Below are 26,263 nucleotides of genomic sequence, written 5' to 3' on the forward strand. Positions count from 1 at the left end.
AGGTTCCCATTTCCAATGGTGGATTAAGCACTGCTGCAGATACACAAGACCCCTGTTGGGATACACACACCAAACACACACACACACACATCCCTGGACTTGCATCCTTCTGAAGACCTTTGGAATATAATATTTTTCTTAATGTAAACCAACTCCTTCCTTAACCTAAACATATAGCTCTTTCTTTATAGAATTTAAAAGCATTAGCTGGAACGATAAAAAAAAAAAAGAAAGAAATCAGGAGAATAAAAAAACCTACCTCAACTAATGGAATAGTTCAACATTTGGGGAAATACGCTGATTTGCTTTTTTGCAGAGACTCAGATGAGAAAATTGATACCAGTGTCACGCCTTTACAGCAAATATGTAGAGAGGCAGGACATGGTTTTCTTAGCTCAGCATTAAGACTAGAAACAGGCATAAGAACTTTGGTTTAAATATAACAAGTTGTGGTTTTATAAAGGATCATATGTGGGACTTTGCTGGTTGTCTGACAACTCCAGGAAGTCAGTGCTCCAGAAAGCCTGTTTCCAGTCTTTATGCTAAGCTAAGCTAAGCTAAGCTAACCACCGGCTGCTTCGAGCTTCATGTTTTGCACACATCCACCAGACTGGGAACAACTCTTACTTTCTTGTAGCTTATATATTGTTTTGCTATGTGAAATATTCACTAGCTCACCGAATGTGTATGAATCCAGATCATAGTCTGCAGAAAATGTGTGCACTCTGCCTCAGTTGATATGTGTGGCCACTATTTTAAGGTTACATGCTGTCATTCCGACATCCCACCATTTAGACATACCACCATTCTAACATGCGAACGTCCCACCATTCCGACAAGGCTTTCAATATGAGGAAATGTGCGTTACTCAACAGGTGACTCTCTTCTTTAAGACATGCTGGTAGAGGAATACCCACATGGTTGTGCGTAGTTACGCAGCAGAGCACAGACAGGGACTAGTCTGCCTGTCTCTACCTGCTCTTTTTACTAAACTTAACCAACTCCTTTCTTCATTGCCTAAGCCCAACCAGTGCAAAATCTTTTGGGGGAAAGAACACGCTATTAAAGAAATTGTCAGAAAGGCAGGATGTTTAAAAAAAGAAAAAAATACCGTCATTCCGACCATAGGAGGCAAAAATTGTCGGAATGATTGGACGTTTGATAGAAAATTAAATGTTGTCATTTAGACAATTAGAGGCCTATCGGACTGGTGGGATGTCAGAATGGCGGTTGCCTCCCCTATTTTAAAGGAAAAAAACTAAATGTAGCATTGTTAGTTCTGGTGATTGGCTTGGTAAAAGCAGATCCGTCCCTGGGGTGCTGCATACTTTGTGGCCCCCAGGGGCCCCCTATGGATTACCCTGCTCTCCTGACACCATGCCCTGGCCGAGCTTAAGTTGAGTCACCTTTAGCTAAAGTTACAGACTCCCTGCACCCTGTGGCCCCACCGGAGCAAAGTTGAGCCTACACACACACACACACACTGGCCCTCACAAGTCACAGGGGGAGAGGGGACCCTCGGGAGAACGTCTACATGCATGAACGCATGTGGATGCACTCAAACACAACACACACACACACACACACACATAGACAGGGAGCTTTGGAAATGTAGGTGACCCACACCGTGGCAGGTCAGCGTCTCACCTCACTCCTTCACTCCCAGAGGGACGGCTCTGGGATGGTTCCCTTTCTGTGTGTGTGTGTGTGCGTGACATAAAGAATGAGAATGAGAGCCACTGCATGCATTATAACCTTCATTCCTCCAGAGCCCGGGCTGACCTAATTAAATTAGTGAAGTAGTGGGAGTGAATGAGCTGGAGCTCAAAGACTTTTCACACACCAGGGGTACACACCAGCTGCCACTACCCATGTATGTCTGTCTGTGTATGTGTGTCATGGTAGGCTATAAGCTTAAGGGGAGACACTACAGGTGGATAGGGGGAAAAAAATAACTAACAGACATGACCATGAAACTTCCCAAGTTTATCACTTACATTTAGACAGATATTTTTTGTATTACAAGTTTTGTCAAATTTGTATTACAGGTTTTGTCAAATTTTATGTTTAAATATGTAAATGAGGCAATATCTGATGAAATATGCGCTATTTTACATACATTTCCAGAACTGAAATCTGAACAATGGATAAAGCCACTTTCAAAATGTTTGTTTTATTTTGTTGACATATTAGAGTCAGAAGTTTTTACAGAGGGGATTTTGGATATCTCTTTTTATCACTTTGTAAATGAGAAAATACTGTCACCAGCCCTAAAAAATCAAATTTTGCCCTTTTTTTTAGGAACAAAACATTGTATAAATCAGGCTTTGAATGATATATCAACAATCCCCTCTGTAAAAACCTCCAGAATATAGACAGGGATAAAACTGGAAGGTTTGGTGTCTCTAAGTGTTAAGTGGCTCAGAGGACAAACTAATTTTGAGAAAACCGCCATTAAAGACTTGTACTGTAAAATTCCATAGATTGTTCATGTAAATCATACTTTTACGATTGATTGCAGATACAGAGGAAACAACATTTTTTGTTCAGGAGAGAAAGAGCTTTACAATGATACCTAACATGACCTAGGTCAGACAACAGGCACAGCACAATATGTCACAGTAGCTGCTAACTTTGGGTAAATTTGGGAGAAATCTACTGACGATAGAAGACAAAATTAAAAAAAAAAACATTAAAATAACCACCTTAATGTGGATTTTCTACCATTTCTTTTGATTTTTCTAAAAGACTACATGTTCAGGAAGAGTAGCCCAAAATCTCAAAATTGATCAGTGCATGAAAAAAACAGTGTTTTTGCCTGTAGTGTCTCGCCTTAAACACACTAAAGACCTCACTGGGAGTTAAAGGGGTGTGTAGATTGTGTGTGCGTGTGTTTTTGTGTGTCTCAAGGGTCTGCTTCCGCCTCTGTTGAGGGTTCATGTGTAGGTGTATCCATTTGTAGACTTGGGGGGGGGGTTGGGCTCTCAATCTCATCCTCCCTCTCTCACATTCACACACACACACACACACACACACACACACTGAGCTGTCAGGACCCGCAGTGCTCTATCACCACACACCTCCACTAGACCACCTTAATGGGACCAATCCAGACTGCCGCAAATCATCCCGAGTGCATGCTGAAAAGAGGGGAAGACGGTGAGGGGAGGGGGGAAGAGATATAGGGGGCAGGAAGAAATAGTGGTCTGAAATGGTTTAGGAGTGAGGACAGAAAAAGAAATAGATACGGGGTGGGGAGGTAGGGGGTTTCTCAAGATACGAGGAGGGGGAAGTTAAAAGTATGATTTCAGGTTCATGTGATCACCCAGAGGAGCTCCGGCTGCTCTGTGGAACAATTCATTTCACTTTGGACTCAAAATGTCTCCACTGCGGCTTCGCGGCCGCTGGTTAGTGCATGTCGTCAAGTTCATTTTCAGACGGAAACATGAACGGCCGCCAACATTAACTGACTCCGTCAAAAAAAAAGACAAATTATTGGAGGAGAAAAACAATGTGCCGCGGGCCAGCCTTCGACAGTTACAGACGGTTCGAGCTTGTAAAATCTGAGGTTTTTCTGTTTGATGTGATTATAAATTCAATATCTTTGGTTTTTTACAGTTGGTCAGACAAAGATATTTTGAGCTTGGGGAAATGTGGATGTTATTTGTCTCTACTTTTTGGCATTTCATGGATTAAAAGACAAAAAAATCAATGGGTTAATCAATAATTCAAATCACTGAGAATTTCTTTATTTATTTTGCCATAAAGTGTATGATTGATACTCAGGTTTAGAATAAATTAAAACATGATAAATATACTGTGGATTTTAAAATGCATTGTAAATGAATATGTAATGTAACAGCTAATAGTTGTATCAGTTTTGTGTTACTCCATCTCTGAACCACTGGTGTTTTGTTTCTGAACAAACCAAAAATCAAAGGCAAGCTGTGAACAAGCGCGGAGACGTGTGATTGGCTGGAGGAGAGGAGCGTGATGCTAACGAAGAAAGGTTTACAGAGGTGTAGAAATGAGAAACGGAGCAAGGCGGCGGCTCCAGAGATTGAATATGGAGCGGTGTTTAGAACTCACTGGTGTTGGATTGTTTGGAGGAGTCAAAAGAAGCAGCTGAACAAAAGTTCTGAGCTGCAGATGCAGGAGCAGAAACATGAAAAAAGAAAAAGAAACAGGAACAAGGATGCAAATGAGAAAGATGAGGAAAAAGAGAGGGAGATGTTTGAGAAAAGTTTCAGTTGACCTGAATATGGCTGCGTTGTTCTGCTCTGTTCAAAGACGAGCCTTCCTCCGTACTCGCTTTAGTTAGTTCTAGTTTCTCTTTATGGTGCAGCTACAAGTTTCAGCTTAATGCGATACGCTCATCTGCTGCATTGTATCGCATGGGATGTATTGAACGCAGCAGGAGCACAGCGACAAGGGAGATGAAGGGTGTGTGTGTCTCTCTGTGTGTGTGTTTTATAGGAGAAGACAAACCCAGTGTGTGTCTCTCCCTGTGTGTGTGTGTGTACGTGCTCTTTGCAAATGCCAAGGCATCCAGCGTTGCTCCATCCTGTGTCTCTGTGGTTACGCCGGGTGTGATATGTACTGGATGTGACACCGACGCTGCAGCATTCAGGACCGCCTCCGGACGGGAGGGTGTGTGTGTGTCTGTCTTTGTGTGTGTGTGTCTGTGTGTGTGTGTGTGTGTGTGTGTGTGTGTGTGTGATGACAAGGACACCGTTACCTTCAAAGTCCCATGATGCCAACTAACTATTCAAACAAGGCTCTGCATCCCTACCTGCCGACTGCCACCTCCCATCCTTCTCTCTCTCCGTCTCTCCTTCGTCAATGTCGCTCTACCTTTCTCTTCGCCACCTTTTTTTCTCTCTCTTTCTCTGTCTCTCATCTCCACCTCTCTCTCTCTCTCTCTCTTTCTCTCTCACACTACCTCCCTGGACATATGGAAACTATTACCACCGTTGTCGTTTCTCACCACCAACATTCCTGAGGGCCTCGCAGCGTTCGCTGACTTTACATCAACCTTGTGTCCTCTCTCCTTGTTCGCGCCGCTCTTCATAGTTGACTTATCTCTCTTTCTTCCTCTCCGTTTTAACCCTTCAACGCCCGGTTTCCACCTTTTTTCCTGTTTGACATGCAGGTTTTAAAGCTTCCTCAATTGATTCCCAGCCTCTCTGAGACAACAAAATCAACTTCTTTCTTGTTGTGAACATGTTAGCAAAGAGTTACATCCACACACTGAGCAAAGACACGGCCACACTAGCTTTAAATTGAGTTTGTGTTTGGCTTCACTTGATCAGTGTAAATCCAATATCCACTTTTGATTTACGTCTGTATTGGCTTTTCTTAAGTGCAGGTGCAAAAATATTGACATGCAACTTTTAAGGTCAGGAGAATGAGAAAAACAAATAACTGAAATTCCTGTCTGCATGACGTTGTTATAGCATCTCTTCTCTGAAGCTATGGTACACAATGTTTCAAACCCAAGTATCTGTTTTTATGGCTGCACCATTGCATCATATAGTGTTACTCTCTGTGCATCTTTTTAAACACATATTCACCCTAAGTTCAGCCTGTAACAGGAAACTTTGAGCTCTCCACTAGACACAGGCGGATGGATCTACAGTAGCAGCAGGACACATGGTTTTGCAGCGCTGTAAGAACGTCGATCTAAACAAAGAGAGGCCTAATTGACAAAACAAAGCTTTTAATCTGGAAATCTTCTCTCTGCTACTTCCCATCCCCATTGAACTCACATTCATTCCACCATTTCATCCATAATAGAAATGTTCAGAGGTATCTGGGCCATGCCTGCCTTCTAGAGAGACTCAAACTCTCATCAATTTACATTATAGCACTCTCTTTACCCCTCTGTCTCTGCTAACCCCTCTCCCTGTCTCCCTCTATCTCATACAAATGGGTCTCTATCTCTCTCCACTTCTATATACACAGTCAAAGACCACTTTCTGCAGCTCTTCTCCAGGGTATATGGTTCTTTAATGAAGACAGTAATAATGATTATGGATATTTTAAAATGGTCTGTCTGCCCTTTTGCACTGATGGCAGCGGAAGCAGCAGTGTCTGCATGCAAAAGCTCCTGTCGGATAATGTTGGATCTCAAATAAATGATGATCATTGATTATTAATTCCTAGAACAGTTTAGGATGACAAATATTGTGCCAAAGATAATACGGGAATGAGATCATTTCCTTCAGCTGCAGCGTGACTGAAAACAGCAGGAGACAAAGGTAGAGTTTAATACTCTGATATGACTGAAGATGTAAAAACCTTACCTGATATGATATAAAAACAGAAACGCAGTAATATTTCACAATGATACAGCAGGCAGACGGAGAGTCGCAGTTTTCTTGATGCAAGGCCTGAAGTTTGACCTGCAAAACGGGCTTCAAACAGGCTTGTTTGAGCACTGAAAACGCTCTATTCTATTACAAGAGCGATCAAAGATAAGGTCAAGATAAAAGAACACGGTATGGGTGAAATTTAAAAGCTCCTGAATCCTTTTTTATTGTAAAGCCATCAGATGGAGCGGCAGGCAGAAGATGTAGGTGAGACACGCGGAGCACAACGGGTCAGTTTGATGAAGCCGCTGTTGCTACAAATACTGTGTCAAAGACAGATTGGGGCCTTGAGGTGGATTCATGTTTTATATACTCCCGGCCATATGTTTTACATTATACTATATAGTCGGTGTTTCTGTTTCTCTGCCGCATACAGAGGCACTGATTGCTACAGCAGAACAGAGGAAAGTGATAGCCACTGCAGGCCAGTCCCTGTGTGGGTGCTCCACAGAAAGAAAGAAAAAAAAAACAACGTGATTTAATCCAGCACCAAGGCCTGGAATAATATTTTTCTTAAAGTAGGTAAAACAGTCCATCAGTGAGTGAGATAATTTTACATTTCCAAATCTTCAGAATCATTCTCCTCACAACAGAGTCGCCGTTTTTCTCTCCGTTCAAGTTTATTAGGTAGGAAAAGTCATTAAAAGAAAATGGAAGTGTGGCAAAGAATTGGCAGAAATTTTCACTCTTTTCATTAAGAGTAAGCTTTAAAAGTTCCATGTGGGTTTAAATGACATGCTCAAAATGGAGCTTTTCCGCCGTGTGTGTGTGTGTGTGTGTGTGTGTGTGTGTGTTTGCTCATTGTGGCATTCTTTGGAAAGCACCACTCCACCAAATGAGACCCGGCGGATTTACTCTAGACAGCTACTAGATGGCCTGCAGGTGTTGCAGCTCAGCGTGTGTGTGTGTGTGTAGCAGTGCATGCTTGTCCAATACGGTGTGTGTGTGTGTGTGTGTGTGTGTTGGTCCCGTAGCTGATCGGTTTGCTACTCTTTAGTGTGCGTGCTCCCCCGCCGTGTGTCTGACAGCGTGTGTACATTAAAAGACACAGGGGTGGGGGGGGGGGGACTCCAGGGCCCTGTGTGTGTGTGATTACACTGTGTATACCATGAGATTAGTGCAGACAGCTTTATGCGCGGGGCCCGCCATAAATCTCCCCCCCTCCACCCCCCCACCCCTCCACACAACCAAATACCACCATCGTTTATTATTCCCTAATAGATCGGTCCATCGCTGTCTCTCCTCGGCTTCCCACTCCCACCAGGTTGTAGTTAGCTCAAGGACGACCCCCCCTCAGAGGATGGAGGAGGTCAAAGAGGTTGTTTCAGTTCACTTTGCTCCACGGTCCTCCTCCTCTCTTCCTTTTATTCCCTCTGTTTTTCCACCCTGGGCTTCATTTCTCCACATTGTTCAGTTGCAATCTGTCCAGCTTCTTGCTCTCTCTTTGTCCTTATGTGTTTGTTTTGTTGCTTTATCACTTTGAATCCCACCCCACCCCCCTCTCTCTCTCTTTCTCTTTCTCTCTTTCATCTCTCGCCTCATTCTCTCCATCTCTGTATTTTTTCGCTTTTCCATTTTTCTCTCACGGACTCGGCGCTCGTTTGCACTCCCTCACCCCCCCACCGCCACCGCTCCATATTCTCATGTTCGTGCAGACATACACACTTGCGCGCACACTCCACTCCCTTGTCTCTCACCCCCCACCCCCCACCCCTCCGGCTGCACCTGTGTGCCCGGCATTGGTCCGGACATGGCTCGGGTTGCCGCTGTGGAATCTGGGAAATGTTTGGAGCCGTCCGATAGGCCGCCCACAGCAAGTACAACGGCTGGACAACACGCAGATGGACAAGAGAGAAGACACACACACAGACACACACACAGGGAGGTGACACAAAAGCACAACGGTGTCTGAGATACAGTCAATAGCTTTTAAATCTTTCCCATAAGTGCACGATCGCGCTGAGCGCGGTGGATTTCTATCGGAGATTGAATATTGATAACAAAGCATCTCTTAGAGGTGTGAGATCTACGCTGGGAGTGGGAGGGAGAGGAGTGGGAACACAGGGAGTGGGAACACGGGGAGGGGGGGGGTGGGAGGTGTAAGAGGTCTGGGGAGAGGTCAGCGAGACTGACACTTGAGTCTTCTCAGCCCGGCTCGGGGGTCACGGGGGGGCGACGCTTGGGTTGAGAAAATGATGTTTCTGCCCTCATAAAAGAGCTGAGGAGAAGAAAAGGGGAGTGAAGCCCCCCTCCCCTCCCTCCCTCCCTCCTTCTCTCCATCTCTTCTTCCTCCTCCTCTTCCCCCCTCGGTGTCACCTCTGGCCCCCTCCCTCCCTCCCTCCCTCCCCTCCACGCCATGTTTCAAAGTGTGGCCACATGAATGCCTCTATTGTTAATGGCTGAGAAAAAGGGAAGGAGAGAGGGAGAGTGGACAGCGAGAGAGAGGTGAGGGAGGGGAGGAGAGGAGAAAAAAAACAAAACATAGACACTCAGAGACAGAGAGAGAGAGAGAGAATGTCTCTCGGAGCGACATGCGGCCAAAAAGAAAAGAGTGGAGGGAAACCATAATGTAGCTGAGGGCTGTGTCTGAATGAGATGATTTATTTAGATGTGGTCACAGTTGAACTCTATAAACTTGTTTAAAAGTTCACCTCACTTCACTCCTCCGCTCCACCACAGCAGTCACATGGCTCTCTCTCTCTGACCACACTTAAGGGGTTGATATTAAAAAAAGAAGAAAAAAGTGTGAGAGGTTGTGCGTCAGCGTTGATGTGTGTGTCCGGCTCTGTTGACACTGAGGGTGTCACCCAGAGGAGAGAGGGAAACTGTGCATTCTCAGATAAACACACACTATTCTTCTGGCCGGACCGCATGATTAGATTGGGGACAAGGTCTTGTTTACAGCACATACACACACACACACACACACACACACACACACACACACACACACACACACACACACCTACACATACACATACACACACACATACACACACACACACCATTTCCTCATGTACTAAGTTAACCTGGGTCAGCTCTGCACATCTGACACCCTGCACATGGCGTCTATCAGAAAATTGAATTCTGTCACGGGGATACGTTGGAGTTCACTGTCACTTTCTATCTCTCCCTCTCTCCATTTCCCCCTCCTCCTCCTCCTCCTCCTCTTTCACTTTATATGTGAAGGTTTTCTCTGTCTGTGCAGTGTTTTCTCTTTGTCTTCATGTTTCCTTTCTGCTTGTTCACCACATTTTCTTTGTTGTTGCTACATACCTTTGCCCGACATGGTCAATATTTTTTCTCCACTCTCCTCCCTCTGCTCTCCTCTCCTCTCTCTCACCTCACTGATCCCCCCCCCCCCTCTCTCTCTTTCTTCCCTTTTTTTCTGAGCACTGCACCTGCCCAGTGGCATTTTACTTTAACACTCACACTCTTCCCTCTATGTGTGTGTGTGTGTGTGTGTGTGCGTTTGCTCTGCCATTCTGCAATGCAGCTTGACTGTGACTCAGGGTACCATCAGATACCACTCACGGAATGCGTCATGCAGGAAGCAAAAGGTTTTGTTCTGTTTTTTTTGTTTTTTTTAAGAGTGTGTATCCATATATATATGTGTGTGTGTGTGTGTGTGTGTCGGTGGGTTTCAGTAAAGGGTAAAAGTAAACCTGTGTTTGGATGTGGGTGGATGTGTTTGGGCAAACCTTTTGTATTTAGCAAGAGGGCATTTGTATGGGTGGGTGTCTCTGTATGTGTGTGTGTGTGTGTGTGTGTGTGTGTGTTGAATAGATTTTTTCTGTTTAGACTTCAGCTGCTGTTGAAGCCTCAGGAACCACCACCATGTTTACAGTTCATACTCCAATGGTGTTGGTGCATGTGCCCGCCTGTGTGAGAGGGACAGAAAGGTGAAGTGTGTGTGTGTGTGTGTGTGTGTGTGTGTGTGTGTAGCTATGTAGCCTATATGTGTGTGTATGTGTTGAGTGAAGCTGAGTGGCTACCTCTCCAGTCTAAGCGTGGCCTGATAACCCCGAGTAACCTGGGTAATGAGAAGTGGAACAGTGGCTTCCTCACAGGCCCCTGGGCCCCGGCTGAGCCCCGGCTCCTCCGCCGCTCAGTCTGCGTTCTCACGTTCCCCTCGGTGTTCGCCGCCAGCCAAACATACCACGGGATAAAGCTCACAGCTCAATTTACCGCAGGTGTAAGGCCGTTAGCTCGCAGGGCTAGGAGGTAAACGCTGCCTGCATGAGAAGGACGTGGTCAGAGCAGAGAGAAGGAGCCAGACTCACATCCCTCTGTCTCTATAGTGGAAGGTGACTGGATTTCTGAAATGAAAATCGGGGATATTTTCAGCAGGGTGGTCAAAAATCATTAACTGTTATCATTATGAAATAAATACAAGGGGTAATTACATGTTCATGTATTTACACAATGTGTATTAAAGAAAAGCTGCAGCCAATAAGAAGAGTCCCAGCCTATGTAATGGCCTCTGTTTTCAACGTGCTACATCAGAGGTTCCTAAACCTTTCAGACCACCTGCCACCATGTGTCCAAAGAACCAAATGTCCAAAGTGCCACTTTCTACTGCAAAGAAAATAAAACTAAAACTGATGACTGAAACTGAAAAACATGGACAAAATACTCCTGTGTTAAATGAAAGAACAGCCTGCTCTGTTGAGGCTGCAGGAGCTGGTGTTTATTTTGTCATGTAACGTCTCCAGCATTTAACATCAGAGCTGTAACAATCAAAACCAGAGACATAAACAACGTTTGAATATGAGTCTGTGCACAAGTTTTAAAAAAAAAATTTTTCATCCCTCATTAAATATCAAAACTGGGGATATTTTCAGGGACAGCTTTACCCGGGGACAGGTCTGCCAAATCGGGGACTGTCCCCGAAAATAGGGGACGTCTGGTCACCTCACTATAGTGTAACTACAGTGTTGTGGTTTAACAGCAGTACTTACCTGCAAAACAAATGACAATCCCACTTTGTTTATAAAAGCCAATTAGTTAATTTGCTCAGCTTGTTAGCATGCTGATGTTAGCATTTAGCACAGAGCACCACTACACTTAAGAGCTGCTAGCATGGCTGTCGAGGTCTAGTGTTGTTGAGTTTTATTTAGGTCAGTGGTTCTAAAACTGTGGAGCAAAGTCCCTGCGGGGAGGTACAGCCATTGTGGAACACACACACACACACACACACTCGTACGGCTAGGAGGGGGAATGTAGACTCAGCTTGTAAATGAATCTGATTCATGTGGAAACAAAAACACTGATCTGATTCTAGTGAGGATATGAAGACACAGGTGAGCAGTTCATTGGACCTGAGCTGTGCAGCTTTGTGGCTTTTATTTTGAAAATCTTGGGTGGTATGGGTACTTTGTATTTTTAATAGGGCAGTAATTTTACAGTAGTTTTATGTCTACAGTCTGTGATGTCATCATGGTTAGAGAAAGTGATAATTTACTGCATAGCTTGTGCTTTACGCTGGGGGAGTGGCATTTTATTGGCGTGGGCCTCTAACCTTCACTATCTGTAAAGGGTTTATTTATATGTTACAAGGTTGCATTATGGGAAATGTAATATCTAGTGTTTGTTTTTTTTGTTCAAAATAAAGCTATCTCAGCCTTGCCTGCTTTTAATTATCTTTTTGAATCTGTCTGCAAGTTCACAAGTTTGTGGAAATGCAATTTTCTGGAGAACCGTTTAAATTTGCACAAGTGTTACTAATGAAACACATTTCTCCTTTTGTTGCTCCCTATTATAGTAATAAAAAAAAAATAATTGTCACGATTCTTCAAAAGGAAAAAAAAGAAGAAAAGAATCACTGATTAAGTCTAGTTGTAGCTGAATGCTGGACAGAATCGTTAACTGGACAAATGAAAGTATTAGCCGCTGCCGATGTGACATTAGAAGGATTTGTTTAGTCTTTTTTTAACGGTACAATTAAGCAGCAAAATTCTCAGTCTGTCGGCGCTTTGTGATCCTGTATTGTTTATTTTTTAATGGTCAAACAGTTGTCTGACAGCAGAACAGAGAGAATAATTAAGTAGCTGCGAGCGCAGTGACTCCCAGGTGTTCATGTGGATTTGTTGCAAACAGACACAGTGTCTGAGTCAGAGGTAACAAAAAAAAAAGAGCTCTTTAACATTACAGGCATCCGCTTCCCCCCACATCCACATCAAAGTGTCACTTAACATTCTGTGAGAATCCTTTTTATCTGTTACTGCTATAAACACTTTCTGTCTTTCTATCAGTGGTGACATTTATTTTAACTGGAGATAAAAATCGCTGCTTTCTGCTTTCTGTTTTCTGCTTTCTGCTTTCTGCTTTCCCACTGTTAGCCAAGCATGCTACTAGCATGGAGTCCAAGTTAAAGTCATCATCGGCCTCAGGAGCTAAGTTGATAACTCCTCGTATTTGGCCTTATCAGCCAGAGATGGCCCTGTGCTGGGGGTGGGGGGGGTGGGGGGGGTGGGGGGGCTGAGTCACCCCACCCCCACCCCCCCTGCTTGTGTTTCATGTCCTTTGCTCTGGAAAGAAGCTCTGGAAGCTGTGCTGCCACCGGCCCGACTTCTACCTGGGCTCGGTCTAATCTGGGTTTTATGTGCAGATACGCAGAATTAATTTCACTTTCTACGTGAAGTATTTTCCTCCAAATATTTTCTCTGTTTACTCTGGGAAAGCAGTTTAACAAGATTAAAACCATATAACATCAAAGGTGTTCACTGAGAGCCAGTGCGATGTGTAAAGACAGCGATGAAACAGCAGACGCTGGTTGAGCTGGAGGAAGCAGCAGCAGTTGGCTCCAGGCTGCAGGCGTCCTGTGGATGACAGGTGTCAAATCATCAGCGAGGCTATAAACAAGCAAACTGCACGTCCTTCATATCAAAAAGATGATGACAGGCTGACATCAAGGCAGCTAATTAGCAAACTAATTAGCCGTACGTACCTGAGACGTGGCATTGGCAGCGTCTTTCTGCTGATGTGTGATTTCCTCCTCTGTGGACATGTCACACTTCTCCATACTAAATATAATGGAAAAAGCTGAAAAAAAGAAGAAAATGAGTTCATGGAATTTTCTTTTAGATGGAATTTTGTTCCTGTTGTTGTTTACAATATTTCACCTTCATTCCCCATGCATACATTCAGTTTTCGCCTTCATTTTATTTTTAGTCTCCAATCCAGTGCAGCCTCAGATCATCTCCGTGTTAAATTTCCATGGTAATATTACTGCTACTCCTCCACTTTGGCTTTGTCATACATTCTGCAGCATATATTAGTCTAAAAATGTATGTTCAGCTTTTCATTTAGAAATATCTGCGAACTCGGGGTCATGTTTGTGGTCTAGTTCACAGGAGAAAAAGAACAGAAGCACTTGCTTTTTCACTGGGCTTCAGATCGGTGGTTATTTTCCTCGCGAGGCTCATCAACCGGTGGTTCTATACTTTCCCACTCTTTTCTCCACCACTTGGCGGGGGTCAGCAGGGGATTGCGTTAGCCTGTGTGGTAAAAATTTATTTGTGCAGTTGAGTGCGCAGCCGTTCCTCGGCAAAAGGCACCTGTTCTCCATGAAGGAGAGAAAATAATAATGAAGTAGTAGGAAAAAGGAAGGCAAAAGGAACCCATCTGTTGCTCATTCAGCAGCAAGGACAGGTGGCTCTGAACTGGTTTCTGTTGCTGCTGCAGGAGGCAAAAGACTTTGATTAATGATTCTCTGTCTTTCTCCCGTCCCCTGACTCCCCCTTTTGTTTTCTTTCTTTCTTTTCTCTCTCCCTCTCTCCCTCTCAGGTTCAGGGACGATAAAGGCTACGTGCTGTACCCTCAGATCGGGGACCGGCTGGACCTCATCTGCCCTCCGCTGGACACGGCCCGGTCCACGCCGGACTACGAGTTCTACAAGCTCTACCTGGTGTCGTCGCGGGAGCAGGCGGACCGCTGCGAGGTGATGGGCGCCCCCAACATCGTGCTCACCTGCGACGAGCCCACCCGCGAGCGCCGCTTCACCATCAAGTTCCAGGAGTTCTCCCCCAACCTGTGGGGCCACGAGTTCAAGAGCATGCACGACTACTACATCATCGGTGAGTGGAGGAGGAGGAGGAAGAGGAGGAAGAACGGGCACCGGAGATTAGCAGATGGAGAAAGAGAGTGTGTGGGTGTGTTCTTGTCATGCTACTTTGTGAGGACCGGAGTTTTTAACCAACAGAGTGAGGACATTTTTGGGAAGTGAGGACATTTTGGCCGGTCCTCAATTTTTCAATGGGCTGTTTGAGGGTTAAGACTTTAGGTTATAATTAGGTTTATATTATGGTTAGAGTAATGGTTAAGGTTAGGCATTTGTTTTGGATGGTTAAGGTTAGGGTAAGGGGCTAGGGAATACATTATGTCAATGAGTGTCCTCACAAAGATAGCCATACAAACGTGTGTGTGTGTTTATGGGCGTGTGCTGAGCCTTATTGCAGTGTGGGGGGGGGGCGATGAGGGGGCTGTTATGATTGCATGGCTGATTTCTGATTGTGCCTGAGTGTGTTTGTTTATTTCGGTGCTGATGGCGATGATTGGGCGGGTGTGTACAGAGTAATTAGGTTTAAGATTGTGTGTGTGTGTGTGTGTGTGTGTGATCGGGTCCAGTGCAGGACACACTGCAGGAAAAAGGCCAGATGAGCTCTCAGCCCCCTCTCTGTTCTTTTTATTATTTTTTTTTTCCCCAGTGTGTTTGTTTCTTTGCCACTTGTGTGGGACTTTTGTGTCAAGTGAAATATGGTTACACATGTGCTTCAGTTTCATTTCTTCAAGTGTGTGTGTGTTTGTGTGTGTTTGTTTGTGTGTCGTTGCTGTGTCTCGGTCCTGCTCGGCTGCTGTGCCGCCCTCAGGCCTGTTTATTGTTACTGCCATCCTCGCAGTGACCGCAAATAGCGAGGAGCAGTTTGTTTTGGTTTATTCAGGTTGGGGGGGGGCGGGTTTGTTTGGAGTTAGGCTGTGGGAAGACCTGATGAGGTCATCAAGGCGAGCCAGGCCAAGCGTTTGTATCGGACGGAACAATCTGCGAGAAAAGGTCGCGTCAACTGAAACCTGTGGGTTGTTTTTAGAGCCAAGAGCATTCAGCGCACACAAACCGGAGCGACACACACATGCTCACATGCGTGTATGCACACATACACACACACACACACAAGTTTCCAATACAAACACAGGCGCAGTGAAAACACCTCAGGAGTGAGAGAGACAAAGAGAGAGAAAGAGAAAGAGAGAGAGACCCTGTTTAATTCCCATAGCTCTCCTCCCACGCACCTGCGAGCTCTATTCACTCAGGTGTGCAAATGCTCTTTTCATTTCTTTTCATCTGCTTGTGGAAAAAAAAAAAAGCCTAAAAATGAGAGAGGGAAGGGGGGAGTGGAGGGGAGTGGAGCCAGGAGGAGCAGGAAGCCGGGACAGAGACGGAGAGACAGACAGAGATAGAAAGAGACAAAGAGAATATAAGATCTCTGGAAGTCTGTGAAGTCCCACATGCCTCATTGTTTTCTATATTTGTTCACCCATTTCAGGCGCGCTCGCTTTTCACTATCGGAGCTCATACTCTGCGTGTTTGTGAAGAGAGGTGAGGCACTGGGCATATTTCTCCTGCACCCTGTAGCATTATCAGCATACCAGCGTTTCGCTGCGATTAGATAGGAGCAGGTGAGATAGCGCGCAGTGCTGCACCACCATCTACACTACACTACACTACACTATGTATATACTACATGCATTAGTGTGTTGCTCGTGCACCCGGGGGGGACGCGACGATAAAGGAATTTGGGCCTGATAAGTAGTGAGGAAAATTAATGCAATCTGATCCCCGACTCGGTGACTTGACAGATGTTGCGCAACAGAACCCGAGCAGCCATCAAACATGAGACGCCGACACCTGAGGGATACATTACACAGGCCGCGCAGATAAATCAAAGCATCTCTTGTTTTTAAAATGTGCAAACGTTGATAGATTGGGTGTGTGCGTAAATGTATGTCAGTGCTGAAATGATCCCATTGTGCTAAAGCCTGCCCGACTTCCTGCGTGGCCTAGATTTATCACTCAAGCATCTGAACATGCATCTATGTATAGTGCATTTAAAGTGTATGAATGCACCATTAATAGCCGTCTTCTATTCTGCAGTCCGGAGCGATCGCGGCGAAACAAAACTTTCTCATCGTGTTGCAGCCCGTTGCACAATCCCCACATCTACACACACACTTAATAAGTTAGAAGGTTGCAGGAGTTTGATGTTGTCCATATTGAGAATGCACAGAGGCTCAAACACTGCAGGGCAAAACTTACACGGCTACGACAGAAGAACAGAAATTAGAAATCCAACATGGCAGGTTAAAGGAATAGTTCACCAAAAAATGAAATTCAGTGACTCACTCTTATGCTAATGAATACTCCAGAGTAGTTTTTTTACTCCTCAAAGTGCATCTGGAGACCCGGGAGGCCGATTCGTAGTCCAATGAAAACTTTATATGAGATTAATAGTGCCCGACACAAAAACATCCATAAAACTACACAAAAACCTTGTAATATTCCTCCTTACTGCCCGTCTGCTGCAATCCAAGTGTCCTGAAGGGAGATAGTCCAGAGTTTACTTGAAACAACTTCATTTAGGACATTTTTACAGCCTGTATTGAATTTGCCTGGTGCGCGTTCTCGCGTTCACGCCACGCACGCGTGCATTGTGCCCAACACAAACAGGTCCATAAAACTACACAAAAACCTTGTAATCTTCCTCCACACTGCTCGTCCACTGCAGTCCAAGTGTCCTGAAGAGATCCAGTCCAGAGTTTACCCAAAACAACATCATTGAAGAGAAGTTCGGTCACGTCCGTGTGCGTCGCCTGAACACGAGGAGCGTGCACCAGGCAAATTCAATACCGGACTGTTTAGGCTGTAAGAATGTCCTAAATGAGGTCGTTTGGAGTAAACTCTGGACTATATCCCTTCAGGACAGTTGGATTGCAGCAGACGAGCAGTGTGGAGCAATTTTAAAAAATTTTGTGTAGTCGTATGGACCTGTTTGTGTCAGGCCCTAGTTAATCTCATATAACGTTTTCTTTGGACTACGAACCAGATGCATTTAGAGGAATAAAAAACCACCCCAGAGTATTCATCAGCATGAGGGTGAGTCAATAGTGAATTTCATTTTTTGGTGAACTATTCCTTTAAGAGCTCAAATTGTCGTCCAAATCGTGGCGTAAAAATTGTGCAGCGCATCAAGTCCCAGCTCCAGAGCTGCTGGTGAACACTGTGTAAAGGACTCACTCTGGTTGTTTTCATCTCCTCAAATGATTCAGAGTGACCCGGGTCCAGAGTCCTAATCTTCCATGATTGCACAGGTAATGATTATGTGTCAAGCACACCCCAGTCGAGCCGGCGGAACCTCTAAACGTCCCTCCAAGTTGAATTGTGTTGCCTCGCAGTGTAAGTAGCCCACTCCTGAACCAAAGGCACGTAAACGGGGGGGTGTTAATGTGGTCGCTGCCTCTCATTCGCCCCCTCCTCCTCCCATCCTCCTCTCTTCTGTACTCCCACCTGTGTCCAGAGATAGAAACACCTTTATCTCCACACGCAGACCAGACTGATCGATTGACAGCTCCAGCCCAATCAATGACAGCAGCAACACAAGGTCACACACACACACACACACACACACATGGGAGGGAGGCGAGGCGAGGAGACGGGGGGAGTAGCTGATCGTAGGGAGTATTCTATTGGTCGCTGATGGCTGAGTGATAACGCCACCAGATAGCTTGTGTATAGTGAGCAGTGTGTCTTTGATCATGTGTCCCTTAATGAAGAATTGTATCGAGTCTCTCACCAGAGCTTCTGTGTACTTAATGAGGCTGTGAGATAATTAATAACTCTTAATCCTGCCGCTCATTTAGAGCCACATATCTGCTGTAGCTGGTGTGTGGTAGAAACGGGTCCTGCTGGGAGGATATCACACTCAGTCAGTCACACAGTGGACCGACATGTCCCTGCATTCAGGGACTGTAAATGTATGTTTGTGCATGCGCGCGAGGGCAACCAATGTATGCAGAGGCCTGGGGGAAATCTTGTTTTAATTAACCTATAGCGTAGCGTGATTTAATTTGCACACCGCAGGGCCGGGCACACGTGGAAGAAGCGTATGTGCGGCTGGATGGAGGAGCAGCAGGAGGAAAACAAAGCGGCGGAGGTTAATTTCAATGTTAAAGCCATTACTGATTACCAGGCAGGAACTTTCTTAAAGTCCACCGGGTAATCAGTTTCCGCCACAGTTTGCCACCGCCGTGCACAGGAAATCATGCTAAAAATTTGATTTTCACAATGTGATCATCAGCGAGCATCACTCATCATTTTAGAGGGGGAATAATTTTTGTGTCTGGAGGAAATCAAGTAATGTGGAGTGGGAAAAAAAAAACTCCAAAGTTTCCTTTTGTTTCCCCTCCACTAATGCACCGCAGATGCCACTGTTTAGTAATCAGATTACTCCAATCCCATTAAATGTAATTCTCCACTTCCGCGTCCTGCGGAGAGGAGAGAAAGAGCGGAGGAATCGATTAGTTCTACTCATTGATTGATGTTTTCATTCATAACATGAGGTCAGAGTTTATGTAAACCCATTTCTCTGTCACACTCTCTCTCTCCCTCTGTTTTGTCTCTGTCTCTCCCTCACTTTCTCCCCCTTGGGTTTCTCATCTCTTTCGCCATTAAAATCCCGCCACACACACACACACACACACACACACACACACACACACACACACACACACTTGCACAGACTCACAGACATGCTCAGTACATCAACCCAAACCACAGATCAAGCCTTTCACTGCTTTTAATGAATCCTTTGAAAGCAGGCGCCAGGGCCTTGTATAACACACACACACACACACACACACACTCTTTGCATGCATGCACAAGAACACACACAGACACACACACACACACACACTCATAATCAGAGTGCGGTCTTGGTGACGTGTCTTCTTAATGAGAACTGCAGGAGGAAACTAAACTTATCTTCATGCAGCTGATTTAGTTTGCAGCTTAAAACACAGTGGCCACATGAGGAGAACAGAAGGACTGTTGTTCAGACTGGTCCAGGATCAGTTGCTTGTAAAGGGTCAGTTCACTGAAATTCCAAAGAACATCTTCCCTCGCTTAATCCTGGGAGCATCGGGCCGTGCAGATGGTTTTAGTTTTATTTGCTCATCTTTTTAGGCATTTCACTCTCCTTGCTTCACACCAGCCTCAGCATGAACAGTCTTTATCCAAACTGCATCTGCTGCCCAAGAAACAGTCCCAACAAAAAGATCTGAGAACATGTAGCGTGGATTAACCAGAGATTTTTCTATTTTATTTTTTTGTTTTGTTTTTGTCATTCTGTTGAACAGATCCATAAACATGCAGCTTTTTGGTGGATTAATTCTCAGTCACAGGAGGCTCCGGGGGCAGTCTGTTGTTTTTGCATCGTGTGCATAATTTGCAAACCGAAATGAGGGAAGAAAAAGAAGGAAAGAAAAACTGCGAAATATAACAAGTGGGAACATTTAAATGACATCTAAGTGATGTAGTTGTTATTAAATGGCACTTTAACATACTTTACTGTAATTTCCTGATATTAATTTTGTTTAGTTTATGCTTTAAGGTGGTGGACACCACCCATGTTGTGCTGAACTGGGCTAAAATACATCCTAGGTAATAGACGAGGCCTGTACTGCCCTACAAAGGCAAAGTGCAGTATCTGTGAAAATGCCAAACTGAGAAAAACAGCTTTTTGTGTTTTTCATTGTCAGGTTTAAGCATCAAATTATGAATAACTACCAAGTCTATAATTGATTAGATAAAGGTGGACTGAATTAAATGTATTTTGTAGTTTGTCTTTTTGACCAATTTTGACTGTTTTATGGCAGATACTGCACTTTGCCTTGGTTTTGGTGTAGATACTGCACTTTGCCTTGGCTTTACTCCAATGGAATTATAGAGTAAATATAGAATGTAGGGAGTACAGTACTCTTTGCAGATACTGCACTTTGCCTTGGTTTCACAGTGCTTTTTTGGATGGACAGCAAAATAAAAAGCCCAATAACTCTGGAAATGTTGCAGTACCAATATCAAATTCTACCAGATTGAAGAGAATATGCCACACTTTTGATTGGTCCAAAAAAAAAAAAAAATCGAAAAAATGCAGATAATGCACTTTGCCTTTGCAGGGCAGCGTAGTCAGAGTGTGTTTCTGAGGGAAGGAGGAGGAGGGATATGTAGAGGAGCTGAGTCACAACGAGACGGAGTCAGAAAAGTTAAAAAGGAGGAAAAGGGAAAGTGAGATGGAAAATATATGACAGGTCTGTCGTGTGTGTGTGTGTGTGTGTGTGTGTGTGTGTGTGTGTGTGTGTGTGTGTGTGTGTGTGTGTGTGTGTGTGTGTGTGTGTGTGTGTGTGTGTGTGTGTGTGTGTGTGTGTGTGTGTGTGTGTGGTGATGTGGATGAGCTGTGAGTGTCAGTTGACGCACATGCACACGGCGGCTCATCTGCAGGGTGACACTGAAACAACGCGGTCACTTTCAATCACCGCTGCTGCTGTCAGGGGAACGGGACACACACACACACACACACACAGACACGTTCGAATGAATGCATGAACACGACAGACACACACACACACATGCACGTATGTTCCAACACACCAGAAGTGAATGATTGCAGGCTTCCAGTCAACATACACATGACCTCATGTGTGAGTGATCTCTTTCCCTCTCTGTCTCTCACAAACACACACACACGCACACATTCACACACACCCACACTCACATACACATGCCAGTAATCTTCACACTAACATATGCATGCTCACATTGCCATACACAGGGGCTTTCTCCCAAATATATGCACTCACACACACACAACGACGTTCAAGCAGGCCTGTGGTTGTAAACACACACAAAAGTTGTCTCAAAATAGCTCCCACACACACACACACATGCATGTACCCAAAAGACACACACAGAGAGATTGGTCAGATCTGTGGTGCTGAATGGGTCAGTCACTGTGGGACTGCAGTGTTGTTGTTGCTGCATGAGACAGATGGCACTGTGTTTTTGTGCAAGTTTGTGTGTATGTGTGTGTATATCTGGGGCAGATACAGGTGTGTGTCCTTTTTATGTGTGTATAGATGTGTAGGATGAACATGAAGGAACTTCTGTGTGTGTCTGTGTGTGTGCGGAGTGAATGACTCTCAGTGGTGTGTTTAGGGAGCAGGGCCCCTGGGGCTTCATGGAGATCCCGGCTTTGGCCTTCGCACAATGGTGCAGATAAACAACTCACCATCCCCTCACTAATATGAATAATAGAAGAGCTGACTGGAGCCTCCACACCTAGAAAAATGACTGTGTGCACACGTTTTGCATGTGTGTGTCTTTTTTTGTTGGAAGTTGGTGCATTAAGTGTGCGATTGTGTGTCTTTTGTGGGAACTTTATTTCCTCTCTGAATATGTTTTTGCATGTTCTTGAATCTGCACGCAGCTCCTAACTTAAACAGCACGGGGTTGTTTTTGTGTCTCTGAGACATTTGCTACAGGGTGGGGCCACATGTGTGTGTGCATGTGTGCGTGTGTGGTCTAATTGTTGGACATTACGGGGCCGGCGCAGCGCGTGCAGACAGCAATGTCGGAGTGTTCAATAATGCAGCGGAGCTCACTGGTTTATTTATCAGGGTTAAGCTGAAATAAATGACACAGAATCCGGATTGGGGAGGGGGAGAGAGAGAGGAAGGGAGGGAGGACGGAAGAAGGGGAGAGAAAGAGTGAGAGGCAGATGAAGAGGGAGATGAGGAACAACGGCGAAACGGAGAGTGAAATAGAGGAGAGAGGGGAGACAATGGAGGAGAGGAAGCGGGGAGAAACACTGCACTGCAGCCTAAATGAGCTGCACCTCTCCGCCACTCTGCGTTAGTTTATGATTCCCCATGTGCATACGTGCGTGGCTGTCTTGTGTGAGTGTGCCCGCGCGTGCGTGCGCATACGTGCGCGAACGCCACACAACTTAGTTTTTTTGCGACTGCAGAAGTGCGAGATTCGAGGAAGAGGATGAAGGAATAGAAAGCAGCTGGGTGGAAGAGACGGAGAATCCAGGGACTCTGAGAAATCTATATCTGCTGAATATTTGATCAAGTTTAAGCCCTCTGATTTGGCCTCCTGCCAGGCTCTAAAGCAACCACAGACACAGGGGAGGAGAGAGGAGGAGCTGCAAGGAAGGGAGGGAGGAGAGAGGGAGAAACAAGATGACCAAAGTGAAGGGATTAAGGAGTGGGTAGGAGTTGTTTTATTCAGAATAATACCACTGAAATGGAAATGCTTGTGTGGCACCATGTACTCCAGGCAGAGATACATCTGAATACCTATTTGGAAAGTGCTTACACGCACACATTCCTTCAAGCTTTTTACCAAGTGCTTACCTAGCCTGAAAATGACCTGAAAGTCCAATAATTAGATTCGGTTTTATTTGTATAGCTCCGAATCACAACACACTATTATCTCCAGGCTCTTCACAGGCTGAGGTCAAGACCTTACAAGCATGGTGAAGAGAAACCCACAGCAAGTAAGAACCTGTCACTGTTCTTCACATCTATTGAATACATTCATGATCCTGCTCTCTGCTGAATGGAGCCTCTTTACTGATGCTGGATCAAATTTGCAGTATGTGTTTGGTCGTGGTGCATTCACAGCAACTGATGTGGCAGTGAGTTTGGATATTACACAGATAATAAATTCACATGTTGGGCTTTTTGTTCATCTGAAATCTGAGGGAAGGTTTTTGAACGGTGAAGTGAAGCAGCTGAGATTTCTACCTGTCTGGTTTCCTCCATTACGACGCTGGAAACACCCACAGACCACAAACATCCCTCTACCCAACCACCATGAATCTTACTGTAATACATAATACACAAGGAAAATGGTGTCACTCATTCCTCGCGCTCTCACATCTGTTGTGGCCCTCGGGGGACATGCCTCCAGTTTGCTCCCAGCCAACCCCTGACAACTATTTTGAGCCGGACCTGAGACTGCTTTTCAAGCCCACAACGCATTTTTCACACTCCACCAAACACATCAAATTCTTGGGGCGGACGGCCTCAGTTAAACTCTCATGTGTGAAAATAGCCTCAAATAAAGTGCAAGAGTGGAAAATGGAATAGAATAGGTCAGCAGGGGTTTGGTGTAATGGATCCAACTAATTTCCCCACTCCAGATAAAGTCTATCTGCATCTCTCAGTGGATAAGAGAGAAGTGAACAGCAGGAACGATGACTCTATTTAAAAGAACAGTCAACTCAAGTGTTTTAAATGATTAAACGTGAGATTCCCCCGAGCTTCATGTATGTATCTTCATTATATACGAGAACATTCAATGTACACATCCATAAATAGAGAATGCAGACACCACCTCGAATGTGCAACATACTGTATATTGACATCTTTATTGTGGGATACAAATGAGGTCAAAGCAATTCTGGTAAAGATAATGGAAGGAGAGGAGGGGGACCGCAGTGAGCTGATGTAAAGTGACACAGGGAGAGAACGAGAGAGATATTTGGGCAAGGGAAAAAGACGAGCGAGAGAAGAGAAAGAGGAGGGCAGAGATGAAAAAAAGATGTGTGCTGAGTGTGAGTAAGAGAAAGTGACAGATCGCCTGGCCGATTTAGGTCAGCAATCAGAGCCGCACTACTGTCTGCGAGATTGGCTGCGCGTGTGTGTGTCTGTTGGTATGTGCGTAATGTTGGTTGACTGCTTATGTGGACGCGGATGTGTGTGCGTCAGACTATGCGTGCGCGTCTGTGGGCGGAGGTTGCGTTTGTGGGTGTTGGTGTGTGATTGCGTGAGCGTCGGGCTATGTTTGTGTGTCTGTCTGTTTGTGCGGAGGGCTGGCTGTGTAGTTTGTGAGAGTTTTTTGTGTATGTGTGTGTGGTTGTGTTGGCGGGCTGGGGGTTGATTGCGTGTGTGAGTGTGAATACGTCTCTCCTGTTAAAGGTCAGACAAGAAGAATCCCTCCCTAATTGGATTGGGCCTGGTTAACATTGTATGATTCATTTAACCTTCCCTACACTGTCTGTCCGTCTCACAAACACACACACACACACACACACGCATAGATACACAAACTTTTCTCGTTCTCAATCGCAGCTTGACGGACAATAGCGTCATTGTGTTGCCGCCTTCTGCCACGGAAACCTTTTGCAGAAGGATGTGTTTCCCGACAATCGAACATGGGGGGAGTTCAAAACAAGCGCACCTCTCAGCTGACCTCTGCCATCACCACAACACATTAGCCTGCTAATATAGCCTTGATTTAGTGCCCAGGTTCAGGCAAACATGACCCCTGATCAACATAATGAACACATTCACACAGACAGATGCGTAGCCCCCCCACATACACACAAACACAGCAGACTTGATGTGTGTGTGTGTGTGTGTGTTTCACTGACAAACTTTGTGCTGGAAGTTTTTTGATGAAACCATCTGTTCTGTCTTTTTCATTTAATGGGATGGTTCAACGATTCAGGCGCTATGATTATTTCATTTCTTTGTGAGGGTGGAATAAAAATAGCTGGGGCAGGGACAGGTTAGCCTAGCTTAGCAGACACTCTGGGAAATGCCAGTTTCTCCAAAGCGGAGGAACAAGAGGTTAGCTGTGTTGTTTTACACAACATGTCTTTAGTTTTTTTCTGAATAGAGATGAGAAGATAACTGGTTCAGGCTGTGTTTAGCCTAGCATTAGCATAAAAACTGAAGCATAGCAGCTAGCCTACTAGGAACCATGCTATTTAGGCTTATTTACACGTGTGGCTAGTTTTTTTCTTTTTTCTTTTTTTTTTTCTAAACCCATAGGCTACATGAGAAGAAATGGAAAATGTGTGAGTTCCACATTGGAGCCGGGTGTCAACAGTTTGTAGCTACATCCACCAAGCATCTGTGCAGCATCTCAAGTTGGGTTGTTAGAGGTGTCAGCAGATCTGCTAAGCTCAGATAAGATAACAGTATCCGGCATGCACAGACATAAATTTGGTATCCACCATCTCAAAAAAAAAGTGTATTCCTTTATCATCCAAGTTTGGAGTAATCAAAGCAATCAGATGTTCACTATATGGTGCTTTTTATGGGCGTAGTTCCTCTCTAAGTCCCAGGCGTGACCTTTGCCATTTGTGAGGGGGATTATGGTGTTCTTGGAGCGGGATCGGACCCGGCAGCTGTTCAGTGGGGAATGAAGAGGAGGGTTGGCTGTGTGCTGCGAGGAAATGTTAGAAAAAGAAAAAGTGTTGATACCGAACGGAGCAAGAGGGCCGACAGCTCGAACACAAGCAAGGACAAACAATCAGCTGCAAATCCTTTTAAACCATCATTTAGTCAGCCCTAATTTTCCTCCAAAAAACTGCACAAAGAACATCATTATCACTCAGCAAGCGTGCACATTATGCGTGCTGTGTGTGTGCATGCATTTGCACCACTTTGTTTATTGAAGGGAGATTCATTAGCAGACTGGCTGTTTACTTGTTCTTGACTAATCGTCATTGTTGTGAGATACTTTGGGCGCATTTCACAAATACAACAAGGCGTTTTCTGCTGTTTTTTAACCCTCCCGCCTCTCGCTGTCAGAGCTATAATTCCTCTCTTCCCCAACACACACACACACACACACACACACACGCTCACACCCTCCACCTTTTCTGGTTAGGGGATCTGTCGCTCCCTCTTCCTCAGCCTGGCTTATTTTAACTCTGGGGTCAACTCGAGCCAGAAAAAGCTTAATTTGATGCATGTTGTCCGCTCAGGAGAGCCAAGGGTTTGATAATCATTTAGAATGCTCAGGACGTCTGAGCCAAAAAAAAAAA

The 26,263-nt window shown here is 45.0% G+C and overlaps 1 protein-coding gene across 1 annotated transcript in view; it reads left to right on the top strand.

Annotated features, from left to right (window-relative positions):
• Nucleotides 1-26,263, top strand: part of efnb3b (ephrin-B3b) — an 82,442-nt gene that overhangs the window by 27,020 nt on the left and 29,159 nt on the right. Inside the window, exon 2 of the mRNA XM_085806228.1 lies at nt 14,160-14,449. Coding sequence (XP_085662354.1) covers nt 14,160-14,449 — 290 coding nt within the window. The remainder of the gene's footprint in view (nt 1-14,159; nt 14,450-26,263) is intronic.

The sequence above is a fragment of the Trachurus japonicus genome, chromosome 18 (assembly GCF_045865225.1).
Source record: "Trachurus japonicus isolate A0001 chromosome 18, Traja_1.0".
NCBI classification, from domain to species: Eukaryota; Metazoa; Chordata; class Actinopteri; order Carangiformes; family Carangidae; genus Trachurus; species Trachurus japonicus.